This window comes from Amphiprion ocellaris, chromosome 5 (genome assembly GCF_022539595.1).
Source record: "Amphiprion ocellaris isolate individual 3 ecotype Okinawa chromosome 5, ASM2253959v1, whole genome shotgun sequence".
Lineage (NCBI taxonomy): Eukaryota > Metazoa > Chordata > Actinopteri > Pomacentridae > Amphiprion > Amphiprion ocellaris.
Window position 1 is genome coordinate 12,095,957 of NC_072770.1, and position 16,933 is coordinate 12,112,889.

The 16,933-nt window shown below is 39.8% G+C and overlaps 1 protein-coding gene and 1 non-coding gene across 2 annotated transcripts; both read right to left on the minus strand.

Annotated features, from left to right (window-relative positions):
• Window positions 1-1,342: 1,342 nt before the first annotated feature.
• On the minus strand, window positions 1,343-15,685 carry csnk2a4 (casein kinase 2, alpha 4 polypeptide). Its single transcript, XM_023292043.3, has 13 exons — window positions 15,533-15,685; window positions 11,910-12,209; window positions 11,700-11,811; window positions 11,485-11,586; window positions 9,692-9,742; window positions 9,358-9,417; window positions 8,164-8,247; window positions 7,803-7,913; window positions 7,210-7,311; window positions 5,968-6,068; window positions 4,146-4,294; window positions 3,957-4,046; window positions 1,343-2,985 (listed from the first exon to the last, which is right to left on the minus strand). Exons 2-13 carry the CDS (start codon window positions 12,008-12,010, stop codon window positions 2,867-2,869), a joined length of 1,182 nt encoding a protein of 393 aa, XP_023147811.1. The 5' UTR covers window positions 12,011-12,209; window positions 15,533-15,685; the 3' UTR covers window positions 1,343-2,866.
• LOC111583127 (small nucleolar RNA SNORA57) lies at window positions 9,498-9,634 on the minus strand. Its single transcript, XR_002747389.1, has one exon. It is a non-coding gene; the product is annotated as a small nucleolar RNA SNORA57 (small nucleolar RNA).
• Window positions 15,686-16,933: the final 1,248 nt, after the last annotated feature.

Genomic DNA, 16,933 nt, shown 5'->3' on the forward strand with positions numbered 1-16,933 from the left:
TTTTGGAGGAAGAACATAGATGGTAATCTGGATATACATGAGTTAGGCTTTATAACTACTATTGATCGTATTGGTGGTAGTAATAGCAATGTGACTACTACTAGTAGTAGTGGTAGTACACCACTGCTGCTGCTGATACTGGCACTGCTACTACAACTTGTAATACTATTACAAATGCTGATACTACTTCTACGACTCTAACAGCTGTTTATACTACTACTGCTGCTTGTACTTTTAGTATTACTACTACTGCTTGTACAACTATACTACAGCTACTATTAATCGTCTGGTATTTGGTTGTCAAGCTGCTAGCTCGCCTTAGCGTTTTGCTAGTGGCTAACTAGTTAGCTCTCATAGACTGGAAGCTCTCAACAAGATTTCATAATGAAAAAAGAGTCAAAAACTATTCTTACCTATGAAAAGTCATTCCAGGTTTCCTTGTCTCAATCGTACGACGCAGTGTGCAATTGTATGCAGCACAGTGAGACGGCATACTTGTTGTTTCCGTTTTCACGCCGTCTACATCAACGGAATGCACTGAAACTTTGCCCCCACTAGCTTAGCCTCGCTGTAGCACGCAGCTCAAAGGGGCGTGTCCTATCTACTCATTCATATCTACGAGAACAACGGTGGCTGCACATAAGGACGTCTCACGTTGATTAGCTGCGTAAATACCATTATATACAGTCTATGGTAAATACGTATGTGAATCGCATCATTGGCTGCAGCAGCCAGTCACCGGTAACTCACTGACTCACACTGAAAAATAGCACAGAATGAATTGTTACGTCTTTATTTTATTTACAATCTAGGTTGTATTTTTTTTTTTTTTTGTGCGCAGTGCAGATTTTCTGTGCGCGGAGACCGTGTCAGCAGTGCGCAATTGCGCACGCGCGCAGTTTAGAGGGAAGAGTGGACTATCAAAAAACACCTCCACCTCTGAAGCAGCAATATCTTTGTTAAATCCCTTGAATTAAAGCTAAATGTGCTAGTTTTGATGTTCAGGTGAGTCTTCCTAATGAGCTCCAAATGAAAGAAAATGACAAAAAATCTCAATTTCACAAAGAATTCATCAGTTCATGACCAATTTAGTTGCAAATCGCAATGAAAGATGTTTGCCATAATGCCACGTACTTTTGATACAATGAAGTTATAATTTCAGTTTTGATTTTTTGCAGTTAGTATTCATTAATGTATTCAAGAATTATCCTTGAAATTGTAACTTTATGGTTTTAAAAATTCCACAATTTGCACTAGTAAATCATCGCAGCCACGTGAGGACATAATGTGTTTGTGAGGACTGTGATCTGTATGTACATGGCAGACATAAATCAGTCAGATGTACCTGATAAATAAAACACGTGTTTATTTACACAAATATTTTCAAATACTAGTCTTCTACATAAGGACATAAAAATATATACAGTGATGTAGGGACTCAAACTGCTTCGTTCTCAGGTCAATGTATACATGTGATTTATTTGCATTTTCAAGGTTTTGAAATGAAAAAAAAAGAAAAAAAAAGATGCATATGTACAGCAGGGTCTAAAACTTACACTTTCAAACTCTGGCACTAAAAACACAGGGGAAAACTCTACCCTTCAAGTGCTATTTAACTTCACTGCTCCCCTCAACATGAAAGACAAACTGGATGACTCCTCCGAAAGCTTACCGATGTCACGACACTTAACACGAGTGAACTTTCCTCCAACTCTAACAGTCACCTGCGGATTATTATTGTATCATGTTGTCCCCTTATTCACTACACACACTGTCAGCCCGTATTACAGCATCTCTGTAAGGAACTCCCACAAAATAAAACTAGGTTTGGTCAGTCTCTTTTTCCAACCAACTGAGTAAACTTTGGTTATGTCTTGAAGTAATTCAAGAAAAGCCACTTGAAGTAATTCAAGGAACTGGAAAGCAGCACGTTTGAGAAACCATGTTGTTGAGAACCTGAATGAACCTTACCTGGCTTCTTAAGAGATCGACACTAGAGCTGATCGAACAACTTGATGGTGGTGAACCTTTTTTACTCAACAGTCCAGAACGTTTTCGATCAGAACACAAATTAATGACAGGTGACTGGTGGGGTCGCATATAAAAAGAAGACTGGTGATCTGGTTTGGTAAGAAAAGGCAAGACAAAACTACTCAGGCAGAGAAAGTGTTGAAGTGTCATTGTGTTCACACACACACACACACACACACACACACACACACACACACACACCTGGAGCACAGAACAGCACCAAACACTTCTGAAATGCTGTGATCTGGAGGGTGTTTAGACTCATCTGGGGAGGTAAATGAAGTGTTCTCATCAGGTCTGTGTTTTTGACGATGCTGCAGTAGTAAACTATACAGGATGTGCTCCTCTTGGTCCTGATGGCCAACATCTCTTTCTGTTACCTTCTGCTGATGTTCTTATTGACCAGTGCCTTCTCTATCCCAAATTAACACACACTCGTGGATTGCTCTCACCACACACACACACACAAACATACACCCCTTTGTATTCACTACACCTTGTGGGGGGGAGAAATGTAAGGAATATCTGTATATTTCAGTTACACAGAACATTCATCTCAGATGTCAGGTTAAACACGTTCATTCGAGGCTGAAAAAGGAACAAAGGGGGGGAGGGGGACACCTTTCTTTTTCTTAAGACGATGGCGGCCTCCAGCTGGGAGGCTGGCGAGTCGCTGTCACGCTGAGTTAGGTTGGATGTGGTGAGGGCTGGCAGAGTGGCACCTGTCGACCCAACTCCCTCCCCCGTCCGCCCGGGGTGTTGGTAAGAGTGAGGGGGGAGATTGAGAAGAGGGGGGGAGGGGGCTGAGTGTGGATTTGGGTGGGGTGGGGGGGTGTCACTGAGGGGCGCCAGCAGCAGTGGGTACCGGGGTGCTCAGGGCGTTGGTGGCAGCAGACAGAACTGGTGAGCCGGTGAGAGGGCCCAGGGCAGTGGAGGCTGGCAAGGCAGAGATACCTGAAAGCAAAGAGCCAGGAGGAGCCATCAGGAAACTATCATTCAATCCTTTCCAGTCAGTCTGTCCCTACCTGATGTGTAAAACGAGCTGCTTAGCTACTGTCTGCTCCAAAGATACAGTGATATGTAGCTGATTATTTTAAAAACTAAACTGAGGAAAGAGGAGGCGGCTAGTGGAGAGGAAAAGGTCCCAACTCTCACCTCATAATCAGAGTGCAGGTGAAAAAAAATGTGTTGAATTCAATTAAAAAGGTTAATGCAGTACTGGGGCTGATTGATCACAATCATGGTTTTAGATTTCCACCATTAAATTAACATGATCAGCTATTATTACTCAAAAATGGAGAAAACAGTGCATGTAGAAAAAAAAATACTGTTTAATCTTGGACAAATCTGAATTTAGAACACCCTGTTTCACCCTTTAACTCTTTGATGAGCAACATGGGTCAAAAGATACCCATTTTCAATGGAATATGTTGTGCATCAAAGGGTTAAAGTAACACACCTGTCTGAGCAGACTGCAGCCACCTATCCTATATCACTGTGGACAGTTATATAAGTCTTGTAGTTTACAGTTATGTTCCAAAATGGGAGCAACATGCCGTGTTTCCAGGTGAACTTTTTGAAGGAACCCTGTAACTGCTAGCCAGTTCTTCAAGAAAAATACAATTTGCTTCTTAAATATGAGGATTTCATGCTTTTCTATCTATTACAAGACAGTAAACTAAACAGATTTGTGTTTTACAAGCTAATGTGTTCATTTTAAAATAAATTTAAATGATTACGAAAATACTAAATAACTGCAAATTAGAAGAGGAAAATGTTCACATGAGGAGTACTGACAGAGAAACTTTTGAACACAAAGGATCAAATCACGAAGAGAGCAACACGTCATGAATGTGGAGTGATGTGGTTGCTAAAGTTGTATTGTAGGACAGAGTCCAGGCTTTATAAAGTGTGTGTGCTCTCACCAGTGATCATGCTGGCTGTACTAACAGCTGGGTTCCCACTGGGCAGGTTGGCTGATCCAGCCACACGAGACTGATCTTTCACAATGGGGACTGGAAGAACAAACAAAAAAAAAAAAAAACATTAATCAAAGTCACTCATTTTTTCAATGGCCATTACTTTTACTATTAGGAAAAAAAAGACTTGTTTACAGAAGTATGGGTGATCCATGGCCTCTCGGGCGGTCAGTCGGGCCTGGTGGTCGTAACGCAGCAACTTATCCAGGAAGTCCAGAGCCTCTGGGCTGACCAGGTGCTGGTTCTCACTGTGGACAAAGCGCTCCCATCGCTTACGAGAATGCCTGTAGGTGAAAAGACATGCATTTAAAAAAAAAAAAAAGTTCTGACATTGATTTACACTGTAGGAAATGTCGTAGAAATACAGCTGATCAAACCAACAGCAGCCAGCAATAAACATACGTGATGATCAACATGGAACTTAAATGAACTCCAGCTGTTTAACCCTCATCAGTACACGTGGCAAAACCTACTTCATCCGTACACTTGGGGTCCAGCTGGACCCCAGTAGTATTTCATCTGTTTCATATTTCTGTACCTGTCCATATCCTCTCAATGTATATTTTCCTAAAACGTGTGTCGTCTATAGATACAAATATGAAAGAAAAAATGAAATTACTATTGATGATTACAAACGTGTAATACTTACAATATTAGTGTAAGAACTCCTGAATTGAAATGAAAGACAATGCAACTGAAGCAGTCATCACTAAAGCAACATAACACAAACATGCATAAATAAAAGATGTTCAGTCCGGCTGTGGTCTGACTGGGGTTCCCAAGAACCCAAAAGATTTTTCTACACATACACCACAAACCTGGTGGGAATCAAATAAACTTTGGTTTATGTGATGACAACTATGTACTTGTAAATAAAAACACATGACAACTTATTGCATAATAATGCACACCCCAGGTGTACTGATGAGGGTTAAACTGAACTAATGTTAACCAGTCTTACAGTGTGGCTTCACTAAAAATGCATCTTATGTGATAGTTGACAGAATGCTGCTGCATCACCACACTTTATAGTCAATAAAACTGGAATCATCAGGTATGAGAGTAGAGTGCAAGTGGTGCATATGCAGCAAAAAAAATAGACCAGTCTATTTAAATTTTTTTTTTTAGAAGCAGCCCCTTTTATAAAAATGGGCCATAAAGTGCAGGAGTGACAACTATGTATCAAACAAAGCTTCCATATTAAGGTCTCGATCACCCTGTCAGTATTTATTTGCCACAATCAGCTGACATTTGCTTAGAAACTGTATCTCTTTCAGAGTCTTCTATAATGCGTAGAAGTTAATTTAGTTACAGTACACAACCTCAGTGAAGAACTTCAAGTTTCACAGCACTCTTCTGGTTCTACAGATTGGAAAGAACACATTGCAAAAACGTTTCACAGCCCCATGCCATATACATGGTGCAGGCATAACCAGTAAATAAAAAAAATAAATAAATAAAAAAAAAAAACCCACATTCTGCAGTAGGGATTGTCCAGTATGGTTTAGGCATACTTGTGGAAGATGTCAACTTCCAAACACAGCTTTGCTAGTTCACTAAAACTGTTTCACTCTGCAGATGCATTCATCTGTAGCTCTGTGTAAACAATAGCTTTCAGTGACTGGCTTTGCTCATGTCATCTAACAGCCAATCAGACAGTGCTGAGGGCGGGACATTGCTTGGGACCACTACAGACAGATTGAGACGGCTAAATCAGAGCCAAAATGCTGCATTCAATATATTTTACGATAATCTGTCAATAAAAATAACGATGGCAATAATCAAAAAAGGCCCAGTATCAGCCAGGCAGCTGACAACTGGTCGATTCCTTTTCTGTGACACATCAGCTGCATGTAGGGTTCACATACATTGCGTGTTCAATGTAGTTTTGCTGTTAAATATACAGATTGCTCTTCATCAGAAGTGCTAAGGATATGAAACCGGGAACAGCTCTTACCTTCCCAGAATGTCATTAAAGCGAGGTTCCAGCTCAATGTTGTATTTGTCGATGTAGTCGTAGAGGTCCTCTGTCCCCAGAACCTTGGCTATTCTCACCAACTGCAGAAAACAAGCATGGAACAGTTTACCAGGACTGTCAGGGAGACTTCAGCCCTTTCAGACACAGACATACACCAATACCTGACAAGCTGGTTTCAGTAAACAGTGGACAGCTGCCACACTCACAAAATCTGTTAAAAATTTTAAGTACAAGAATCTTGGGAGAGTTGTGGGGAGACCACAACTTGACCAGCTTGGAGCTGCTTAGTCTGTACTTCTGTGTCAATCAATCTCCCATCTATTCTGAAACAAATATCTGACAATGAAAAATGCAGATGGGGCACCCTGATAGTTCAGCTGGCTGGGCGGGCGACCCATGAACAGGGGTGATGCAGCAGTCATAGGTTCGAATCCAGCTGATGGCAATTTACTGTGTGTCGTTGCCCCACACTTCTACCCATGTTTCCTGTCTCTCTGTCACTGTCCTGTCCAATAAAGGCAGAAATGCCCAAAAAAAACTTTTAAAATGCAGATGGACAATGTGCACAATGTTGATATCATCAGATAATCCATAATTCATTTGTAACTAAAAGAATGTATTTATGTTTGAAAATCCAAAACATAAAAACCAAAAGGTGTAAAACCAATCAAATACGATCCTTTGTTAGTTTTAGTGTTTTTAAATGGCAACCAAAATGGAAGTCACATGTTTTTCTTGTTTATTCATTTTAAAAGACAGCAAAAAGCAAAGTAACATGGTCTTCTGTTTCCAAACAAAAAAATGGCAAAACCAAACTCCAAAATAATTCTAATTAATAAAATATCCAATTTCGTATTTAGCAAATTCTTTTCCTTTCTTATTTGGGAAAGACAAAATAAACAATAGAGGTGGCTTCTTCTGTGAACTCCTCGTCCTCCCAAGAGAACATTTATAACATTCAGTTACCATTGATTTAACCATCTCATGCATTAATATGTAGGCACGCCAACACATTTTTTTTTTTTTTTTTAAATTAGTTGCAACAGGGACATTTTTCCTCCTGATAGCACAATTGTTGTTAGCAGCTTTTAACAGTTACCATACTTTCAAGAAAATGATCCATAACTGACTGTGCAAAATAAAATCTTTTTTTTAAATGTAAATCAACTTAGAAATGAATTATTTCAGCTCCACTAACAAGCAGCCTTGCGTTTTGTTTACCTGGTCATAGTTGTCATGACCATGGAAGAAGGGCTCCTTTCTGAAGATCATGCTCGCCAGCATACAGCCCAAACTCCACATGTCCAGACTGTAGTCGTACATCTGAAACACACAGGGAGGAAAAGTCAAACAGAGCACAGACAGAATGAAAGCAGAAAACGGAAACTCCTCAAAGATGCAACTCACTAAAATCCTGTCAGTCTAAAATCACTACTAATCAAAGCAAATCGAAGTGTATAAATGCTGCTTTCTTGCAAGATCCAGCAACTGAATGAATGAGGTAGTCATAAAAAATTGCAATAATCTCAGTTTGATACTTTGAACGTGATGAATCATGAGGTACACAGGTAGGGAACCAGGACTGTCATGAATATCAAACATGTTATTAATTTAGTGCAGTACAGGTGGTAGTATTTTCACTATTACATCAACACCAGTAAAGAAACACAAGCTCCATTCAAACGGCATTGACCTGAAGTGTCTCTCAGACTTCATGTGACAGTAAATCAAGACCAATGAAAAACACCTCCACCATCTCCCATAACCTGCCAAAGCAACTATAAAAAGCACACCTCACTACAATCCAGCCGTACCTGATAGTCCACCAAGAGCTCAGGCCCTTTAAAGTAGCGAGAGGCGACTCTGACGTTGTACTCCTGCCCTGGGTGGTAAAACTCAGCCAGACCCCAGTCAATAAGGCGCAACTAAAAACGAAGAAAATGAGCAGTTAGGATCAAGAAACAGAGCATTCAGACATTTTGATCACACCAAAGTAAAAGGCTGTTACTCACTGGTCACATGCTACTGAATTACTGAGTTCAACCACAGAGTGTCAAACAAGAACAGAGGGAAAGAAATAGAGACACAAGACCGAAACAGAAAACTACACAGTAAAAAATATGATCAAACTTTGTTTAGATTAAACCAGATGCCAAGATTGTGTTTGTCACTTACCTTGCGGTGCTCATGATCAATCATCACATTATGTGGCTTTACGTCTCTATGCATGATTCCCATGCTGTGACAGTAATCCAGGGCCTGCAGGCAAGATCAGTTTAGTTATTTATTGTTCAAAGCTTGTCTTCTTGAAAAAAAAAGATAATCCCCACTATGCAAAAATATATAATGTTTATGACCAAAACATAGGCACAGTACTGTATCAAAAACTACCAAAAAAAAAAAAGTTAAAGAAAATTAGGAATCATTTTCCTGGACAGTCGGTCTTCTTTAAGGACTTCATGCTTTACCATTTCAGGACATTTTAAGGCCACTATACACTGTGCGATTTTTGGCCGTCCCAGACGAAAGATAACAATCGTGACGATATCTTTGGTGGTGGCTCTAAATCAGTGGTCCTACATCGCACTATGAGACAGGTCCAAGGACGGTTGTCATGGTCTTGTGACAAAGCTGCGATAAAATTCTGACAGCGTCAGAAATTAGGGGTGATCGTCTCACAGTGTGACTGTCGCTGCGACCTACAACTAACTAGCCAATAGAAATGCAGTATGAAATGACGTACTGATGAGTGTGACACTGGCGCTAAACCAAAATAGTAGATTTGCGGCGACAAAACGTACCATAACAAGTATGTGGAATTTATACAAAGACAGCCTAGTAGAGTTGTGGCAGAAGAAGCCTTTTTCGAAGTGTCCTCCAGCTCATACTACAACCGGACAAAAAACGACGAAGCATGGAAGGATATAGCGGCAGAATTGCAGCTCCCAGGTTTGTAACCTAACATTAGCGGCTAGCAAACACACACAAACAACGCTGTAGATAGTGGCCACGGCACTTAGATTATGTTATTAAATAAATAAAAATTAAATCCGTTCATGTTTCACTAGTTTGCTTGTGATTGTAGGTACTCCATTTATGCTTAGGTTGTTTACTTTTCATGGATGGACGGCGCATGCTTATTGCGCATTCACGTCGACTCGCGTACATCGTAGGCTGCGATTCAGCTGCGTTTTCATCGTACAATCTGCACACAGCAAACTTCACGTCGTGGCGAAAGATTATTAGATTCATGTTGTATAGTGCAGCAAGCTGTCACTTTGTAAGATTGTTAAAATCACACAGTGTGCAGAGGCCTTAAAAGATTACATACTACAGGACTGTGCAACAGCTGGAGCACAGAGGACTCACCTTGAGGATCTCATACATGTAGAACCGGATGTCATAGTCAGTCAGCGTCTGGTACAGTTGCTGGAGGCGAAAACAAAGTCACTAGGTTTTCTATGGAGATGTCTAACAGCCAGCAGATAGTGAACATTCAGTCAAGCTTGGGTTGTACCAGTGATTGAGGATAGAACCAGAAGATGGTTGACTTTCTGGCACCGAAGACATAGCACTGGACTTTTATATTCCTCCATCACATACACACACGTGTACGGTGAAACAACGAGTATGCCAAGAAAGGAGGCTTCCAAAATCTTATACAACATTGTTTTATTGAGTAAAAACCAAGTGAAGCTCCTACCTTGAAGTCTGTGTTGTTAACATGTTCAAAGACCAAGGCAGGTGTCCGGGACTGAAAAAGAAAAAAGCACTGACTAAAAGACACAGTCAAATCCACATATTTAGTTACAAACAGCAACACTATAGTAAGCTGAGGCACTACAGGAATCTCTGTATGTATAACAAGTACAAACACTGAGCAACACTATGGGCAGGTCCCAGCATGCTCAATTCCATTCATTCCCTGCTGAGTAAGTCGTGTAAGAATGGCCAACAGACCACAGCTGTCAACAACTAAATTAAAGTTCAACAAGCATACTTCATGCCAACAGCGTGAACTGGAGCTGCAACCAATCGACTTACACTAGTTATCTATTAACTGTTCTATACTCTATTAATCAGCCTCTGCAATCACAAGCTTGTGGAGCACAAGTGGTGTCCTGAAACTGCATAACGTCACAATGAAAAGGTATTCCAATTCACAATGATGGCAACTGAAAAGAAAGTTGACTTGACTTGTGATTTATCAGTCTGCACCATTAGAATATTATCTTCAGTCAGCTGATTAATCAACTACTCACTAATAACTGCCAAGGGTTGCCACTAAAACAGGGCTCTCCCCAGGATTTAGGACAACAGGGGAAGGAGCAAACACTAAGGAAAGAACTAGTGATTGTTATATCTTTTCTTTTGTTTTTTCAAATGATTATTTCATTCATAAATGGCAGAGAATACAAAGGTGAGCAAGAGTCATTCACTTGCTGATTGCTTCATTGTATTTTACTTTTAAAGCAAAAATAAATAACCATGTAACAATCTGTAAACTGTCATCTCTGGAGGCATGTTTTGTTTTTTTTAATCTCCTTTTCCACATCTGCAAGGCTCTTTTTAACTGTTTTTACTGGGCCTTCTAACCAAGACTTAAGCAAAAGAATAACTACCCATTTCTGAAAATTGTTAAATTAAAATGTTTTTAAACCTATCATCAGTCTACTTTCTCTAATCTTTCCTGAAATATGGTGAACATTGAAACAGGAATGCACGCAAGTAACCTTCAGCTCCTGAGTTAAGTTCCTCTGGTTCAACAGTTCTTGGAGCTTGTTCATTAACAACTACTCAGTTTTTTTTGTTTGTTTTAACATCACTCAACTGGGAAAACTGAGCTTTTTGTTTTTCTCCACTTGGCTGCTCTTGATCAGCATGAAGCAAATCCATAATGGATAGACTATCAAATAATCATCTGCTGACCTGCTAAACCATGTTCTTACTTTGACAGTGTTAAAGCGTGCCATTGTCTTGGAACGGCACTTTTTAAGCAATTTGTTTTTTTAGCCCAGTGTTGACCAAGTACTTTCACCAACAATGCAGCTAAAACTGCAGTTTAGGAACACATTTCTGCATGAAACAAGGGTTTCTAAAAGTCATAGTAGATATCTTAATGTCGAACAACTGCTATTTTACAGGACTACAACAGCACAGCTGCATTGTGTTGTTTCATTCTTTGGAGAGAGCCCTGACACAACATATTAATGCTGCATAAGTGCCTACTTTTATCTATCTAGCCATTGTTAGATAAGTACTTACAGACACATATCTCCCAAGCCCAAGTGAAACCGATAAGCTGCCACAGATGGTTGGCTCACCACGCTATTGGTACAGTTGTGATATGTAGGAATTACAAACTACAGCTTATCTTTATATAGAAACTGAATCATAGCATCAGGAAACACCAACAGCATACAACTAAAATATAGCTCCTGGTGTTCTCATAGTCAAAGAATAAAATGTTCTTACAAACCAAAATGTGACACTTACTACAGGGTCTTTGACAATATCGATGAGCGAGATTATGTTGGGACCACCACGTAGGTTTTCCAAAATCTTGATCTCACGCTTGATTTTCTTTTTCTTCACAGGCTAAAGGCAAAATGACAAGATAGACTTATTCAAATAGAACTGAAGACGGGATATTTAATCTTTCAATTAAAGGTACTACCCAGGTCTAGGATTGTGTCTTTGTATAGATTTACCTTGAGTATCTTCACCACCACCTTCTCATTATTGGTGATGTTGATTGCCTCAAAGACTTCGCTATACTTGCCACGACCTAACTTACGCACCAACTGAAAGTCGTCCTGGTTTCTGTAAAGAAAAAAATTCCAACCAAACATTATTTGGCTTCAATATTTACCAAGCAGTTTGATAAAAAAATGTTGCGCAAGAGTCAACGAGGTATTTACCCCCATTCAACCACATGGGACTCATAGTCCCAGTACTCCCTGGGCCGGTGAGTGTTGACCTCGGTGTACACTCTGGCCCGGCTCGGCACGGGTCCTGACATGTCCGACAGCTTGGCAGGGATAGTGGGGAGATCTTACTGCAGTGGAGGATGGATGGAGCGCGGGGACGATGGGTAGAAGGGAGGGAGGAAGAGGAGGGAAGGTAAGGGGTGAGGGGATTGATTCCAACAGGGAAAGGGGTTTGGGGGAGGCTTTGCCTGAGGACGGGGGGGAGGGGCCACCAGGGGCACGGTGGGATAGCTATGATAAAAACAAACGAACAAAAAAGAATCATATGGAAAATTACTATTTAGAGAAACTGAAATCCAGATTCACACTCTAACATCCCAGTGTGGCAGAATCTACATTACAGTCATCTACAGTAGTATGGAACAGAAAAAAAGATCCTCACACCAGTGAATGTTTGGGACTCTCCCTTAACTCACATTTACTCTTCATATGATAGCAAAACCATTTGTTGACAGAAAAAAAACACTGAGATGGATGATGACTTTGTGGCAAATCTAACCAAACATTAGCTTAGCTCTGTCTCAGAAAGTAGCATATAGCATAGGGCTGAACAAGTTGGAGAAAATATCTAATTGCAGTTTTTCCGACAGATTTCGGGCTTTGAATTTGTGATCTTTTGGGTTTGTTTTTTTTTTCCAAATCTTGCCTCGGTTATATACTCACTGCGTTAGAGAATTAAAACGTGAGGGCACATTACTACAAAAGATACCACTCAAGGGTGACTGTCACACGAGGATGGTATGAATTTGTAAAACAAGGCATGAGGTGTGGCTAACAAATAATGAGAGAGGGGGCTAATGTCAGTGTACATGCCAAACCTGCATAGTATAAACTGATCAATGGCCATAAACAACCCCTGACAGTTTTAGAATTGAATTAGAACAAAAAAGAATCACAGCTTTATCTCGTTGCTTACTGTCCACACCTCATACATGCTAAATTGCAGCCTTTGTGATTTGGTAACTGCACTGTCGCAATTTAAAATTTTAATATTTAATCGATTAATTGTTCATCCCTAATATAGCATCAGCAATCGAGCTGACGTTCAGGAGCTAATGTGCTCCATCACAAGCGCTTCTTGGCTGGGCAAGCTCTAAGATGGAGCATAAAGTTTAGGTCTCACTGCCTACCTGTACTGGTGTTTGGTGGTTAAAATGCTCCTGCCAGCCCAATCATTCCACACAGTGCTTGATAAATAGAATTTTATAAAAGCACTATTAACAAATTAAGATAATCTGTCTACATAAATCTTAAGATTGTTTAATTTGAATCGGATGAAAATGTTGGTGAAAAACTATGTTTTTTTTCTAGCATACAGATACTGAAACTGCAGTGACAGGTGTAACGTTGCTGGTGTGATGTCGATTTTACTAATCAACAGATGTTTTCACAGTGTATTTTAGTTTTAGAACCCACACCTCACATGTGAAAAACAGGCTCCACAGCGAAACTGTGGATGAAACATCACTGCAAAGCTGACACAATGCATTTTCTGCATGAGGTGCGCCACAGTTAACTTGGATGCCAAAATGAAAAGCATGGCGCAACCATCAGCCCCAAATAAGGTAACTGGTGCTGCAAAGGCCTTAGAGCAACAGGTGCATTCTTTTCTTGCAGCAAACTGGTGTTGTATCAGAGCATGTTAGGGGACAAAAATTACACTCAACCCATGATTATGAGCTTTAGGTAGTGACTTTACAGAGGTGGCTAAAATGGGTTTCCATTAAAGGAGAAAAGTAGAGCAGCTCATATATTCAGAGGGAACTCACAATGACCTGCTATTTACCAGAATCTGGATCAGTTAAGGTGATTCCAGTATATATGTTGAGGACCCCTCCCTACTCCTACATGTGGTGGTATTCCAGATGCTAAATTTAGAGAACCATATCCAACCTTTTTCCATCTGCCAATCCTGACAAGAACACCTTTCATCTCCATTATCCATACACCTGCTTGCTAAAACTGGCTGCCTAATTTGCCATCTTACATCCACTTTTCCTCAAATCCACAACCACACATTAGGACCAATGTGATTATTATAGAATGTCTGCAACTGCGGGAGTTCGACAAAACTGTTTCCCTACTACCTGTCAAATTTACTTTAAATCACCATGCCTTGAAATGCATAAATACTGTATATTGAATTTTTAATTACAGCTACATTCTATAGATTTTAAAATTAGAAGTGTTTTTTATAGTATAGTATTGTACAGCAAGATTTTTCAGAGTATATACTAACCTTTAATGTGATTGTTGTGTATGTAAGCTGCTGGACACTTGAATTTCCCTCGGGATTAATAAAGTATCTGTCTTCACTAGGGATCAACCACATGGATTTGGAACCAATCTACATTTGCAGTTAAAAAAAAAAAATCTTGCCAACAAAATTTTGAACAAAACAAACTCCAACACAAACCTGTGTTGAAATAATATGATTAGTTAAATCAGATCCAACAATCTATTAACCCCTAAAATAAACACAGGTGCCCATGTGTTATCATGCAACCAAATACACAACATAATTCTTGGAATTTATAGATTTTTATGTTTCTGCTGTCAGACAGTGACTAAAAATTAATGCTAAAATTCAGACAATTTGGTTTCTGCAGAGTATAGGGCTCTAACTGACGATTATTAGTTATTCTCAGTTACTTTTAGTCCAATGTCTTTCTAAAACTGTTTCCACTACACTGAGCCTTGCAACACTGATGATTTATCGCAGGACTTCTGTACTAACCACCTTTAATATGTGCAAATATAGCTCTTAAATTGGCCGTTAAGGGTAGACCTCCAGCAAGATTGTGTTGAATTACTGGCACAATACAAAATAGATTCAATAGATCAAGATCTGACAAGACGCAGACTTGGGAAAGCTAACTCAAATCTGTGGCTAGTCAACGTTAGCCAACGTTAGCCAACATCAATTAAATGCTGTGGTAATAATATCGACTGTTTCCTCTTACCAGCTGAGAAAGGCCGATGCCAATTTTATGAATAAGGGAAAGTTAACGTTAATAATAGAACTGGTCGAATAATAATTTTGACAACATACAACACCTTTTTCCAGACTGACCAGATCAACTCTTCCTTTCGCCGTTAATCTAGCTAACTCCAACTAACTACACCAATTAGCGGTGAATTCAATGAAACCTAAAGTTTATCGAAATGTTCACGTCTTGCATCGAAAAGCACAATAATTAGTGTACAGGTTGAGTGGATCCGTTGAGCCGTTATCGTTAAGATGCAATTCGTTAAACACTCGAATTCATGCGACATTCCTAAGGGTATGGCGACAGGCGCATTCAATTCAAACATTTATAATGTGTTTGTGTTTAAAGCGGCTACATTTCCCGACAGCTAAAATAGTCTTTTAAGTTGGCCAAATCAGCGGGCTTTGGCTGCGAGCAGAAGGTGTTGGTAACTTCTCGGCTCTCGACGGGCCCTAGCTGCTAGCATGCTAACCTTAGCAGGGCTAACGTTAGCGCTCGCTGGTTTTCCACAGAGGAGGTGGAGTTTTTCCAATAGCGGGGGTAAGAAACGGAGCAGATATTTACCCCCTTGGATAATTCGACGACCGAAATGCTTCCCAATGAGCCCTGTTTCTTATAGCCAACGATCCTCGCCTCCCTCCGTCGCCGGTGTGCCTCTGCCAGTGTGTGATTTCTGCTGTATCAGAGACAATATGGCTGACCACCGACACCTACGTACCCCAGGACTGACACGGAGGCCGTCGAGGGACAAGCTTCACCAAATCGCACACCAATTATACACGACACTGTACTGTTTGTACTCAAGCACTTAAAATGAGATTTTGGGACCAAATTGTTCTTAAACTTCAGAATGCCCCAAAATTTCCAGTAGACTGCGTGTAAAGTCTATGAGGCTTTAAAATCAATAAGCAAGCTTATTTTTATGCACCTAATCACCCACAGAGGTAAAAATGAAACATGTTAAAGAGTAAAATTAAATTCATTAACCCTCATCAGTACACGTGGCAAAACTTACTTCATCTGTACACTTGGGGTCCAGCTGGACCCCAGTAGTATTTCATCTGTTTCATATTTCTGTACCTGTCCATATCCTCTCGATATATATTTCCTAAAACATCTGTAGATACAAATATGAAAGAAACAATGAAATTACTATTGATGATTACTGTAGTGTATTGCTTACAATAACAGTGTAAGAATTCCTGAATTGGAATGAAACACAACTGAAGCAGTCATCACTAGAGCAACATAACACAAACTTGCAAAAATAAAAGATGTTCAGTCCAGCTGGGGTCTGGCTGGGTCCCCATGGGCCCCAAATGATTTTTCTACATATACACCACAAACCTGGCTGGAATCAAACAAGCTTTGGTTTATGTGATGGCAACTATGTGGGTGACAACTACCTAAAGGGACTGAAAAATCCAACTTGTAAATAAAAAAAATATGACAACATACATACCCCAGGTGTACTGATAAGGGTTAAATTGAAGAAATACAAATTTTAAAAATTACATGTCCGACAAAGTGCACAGACACATTAAAGCACAGAATAATTAAAGCAGTTTAATGAGTAGAAAAAACATAAATACAAGAGCACAATAAAAATTAATTAAAGTACTGGCAGTTTCAAGATTCAAGGGTTTTCATGCGTCACTTGCTCATACAGTATGTACAGTGAAATGCAAAGTTACTGTTCCTCAAGGCTGTGCAATAGCAACAAGCCTTTATGAATAACATTCTTTGTAAGCAACAGATAAATAATAAGCTGTGATCCTGACGCTTAAGTGCAGTGTATTGTTTCGCATGGGTGCATGTGAGTATACACCTATGTTATTTACAGTTATAAAACAGATTAATTAAAAGCAGCAGAAGGGGTTGTATTGCTCTACCTTCAACTTCAAACTTTTCCAGTTGTGTTCTATTGGATTGAAATACTCTTCCGACACATTTTTCAGTTCTTTA

What these genes read in the sequence shown, in the direction of transcription:
- csnk2a4 (XM_023292043.3), bottom strand. Translation starts at nt 12,010, where the DNA reads ATGTCAGGACCCGTGCCGAGCCGGGCCAGAGTGTACACCGAGGTCAAC. An exon ending in ATATTGTCAAAGACCCTGTA is followed by an intron (nt 9,743 to 11,484) that starts GTAAGTGTCACA and finishes TTTCTTTTTCAG; the next exon opens with TCCCGGACACCTGCCTTGGT. An exon ending in GTCATGACAACTATGACCAG is followed by an intron (nt 6,069 to 7,209) that starts GTAAACAAAACG and finishes TGTTTTCTGCAG; the next exon opens with TTGGTGAGAATAGCCAAGGT.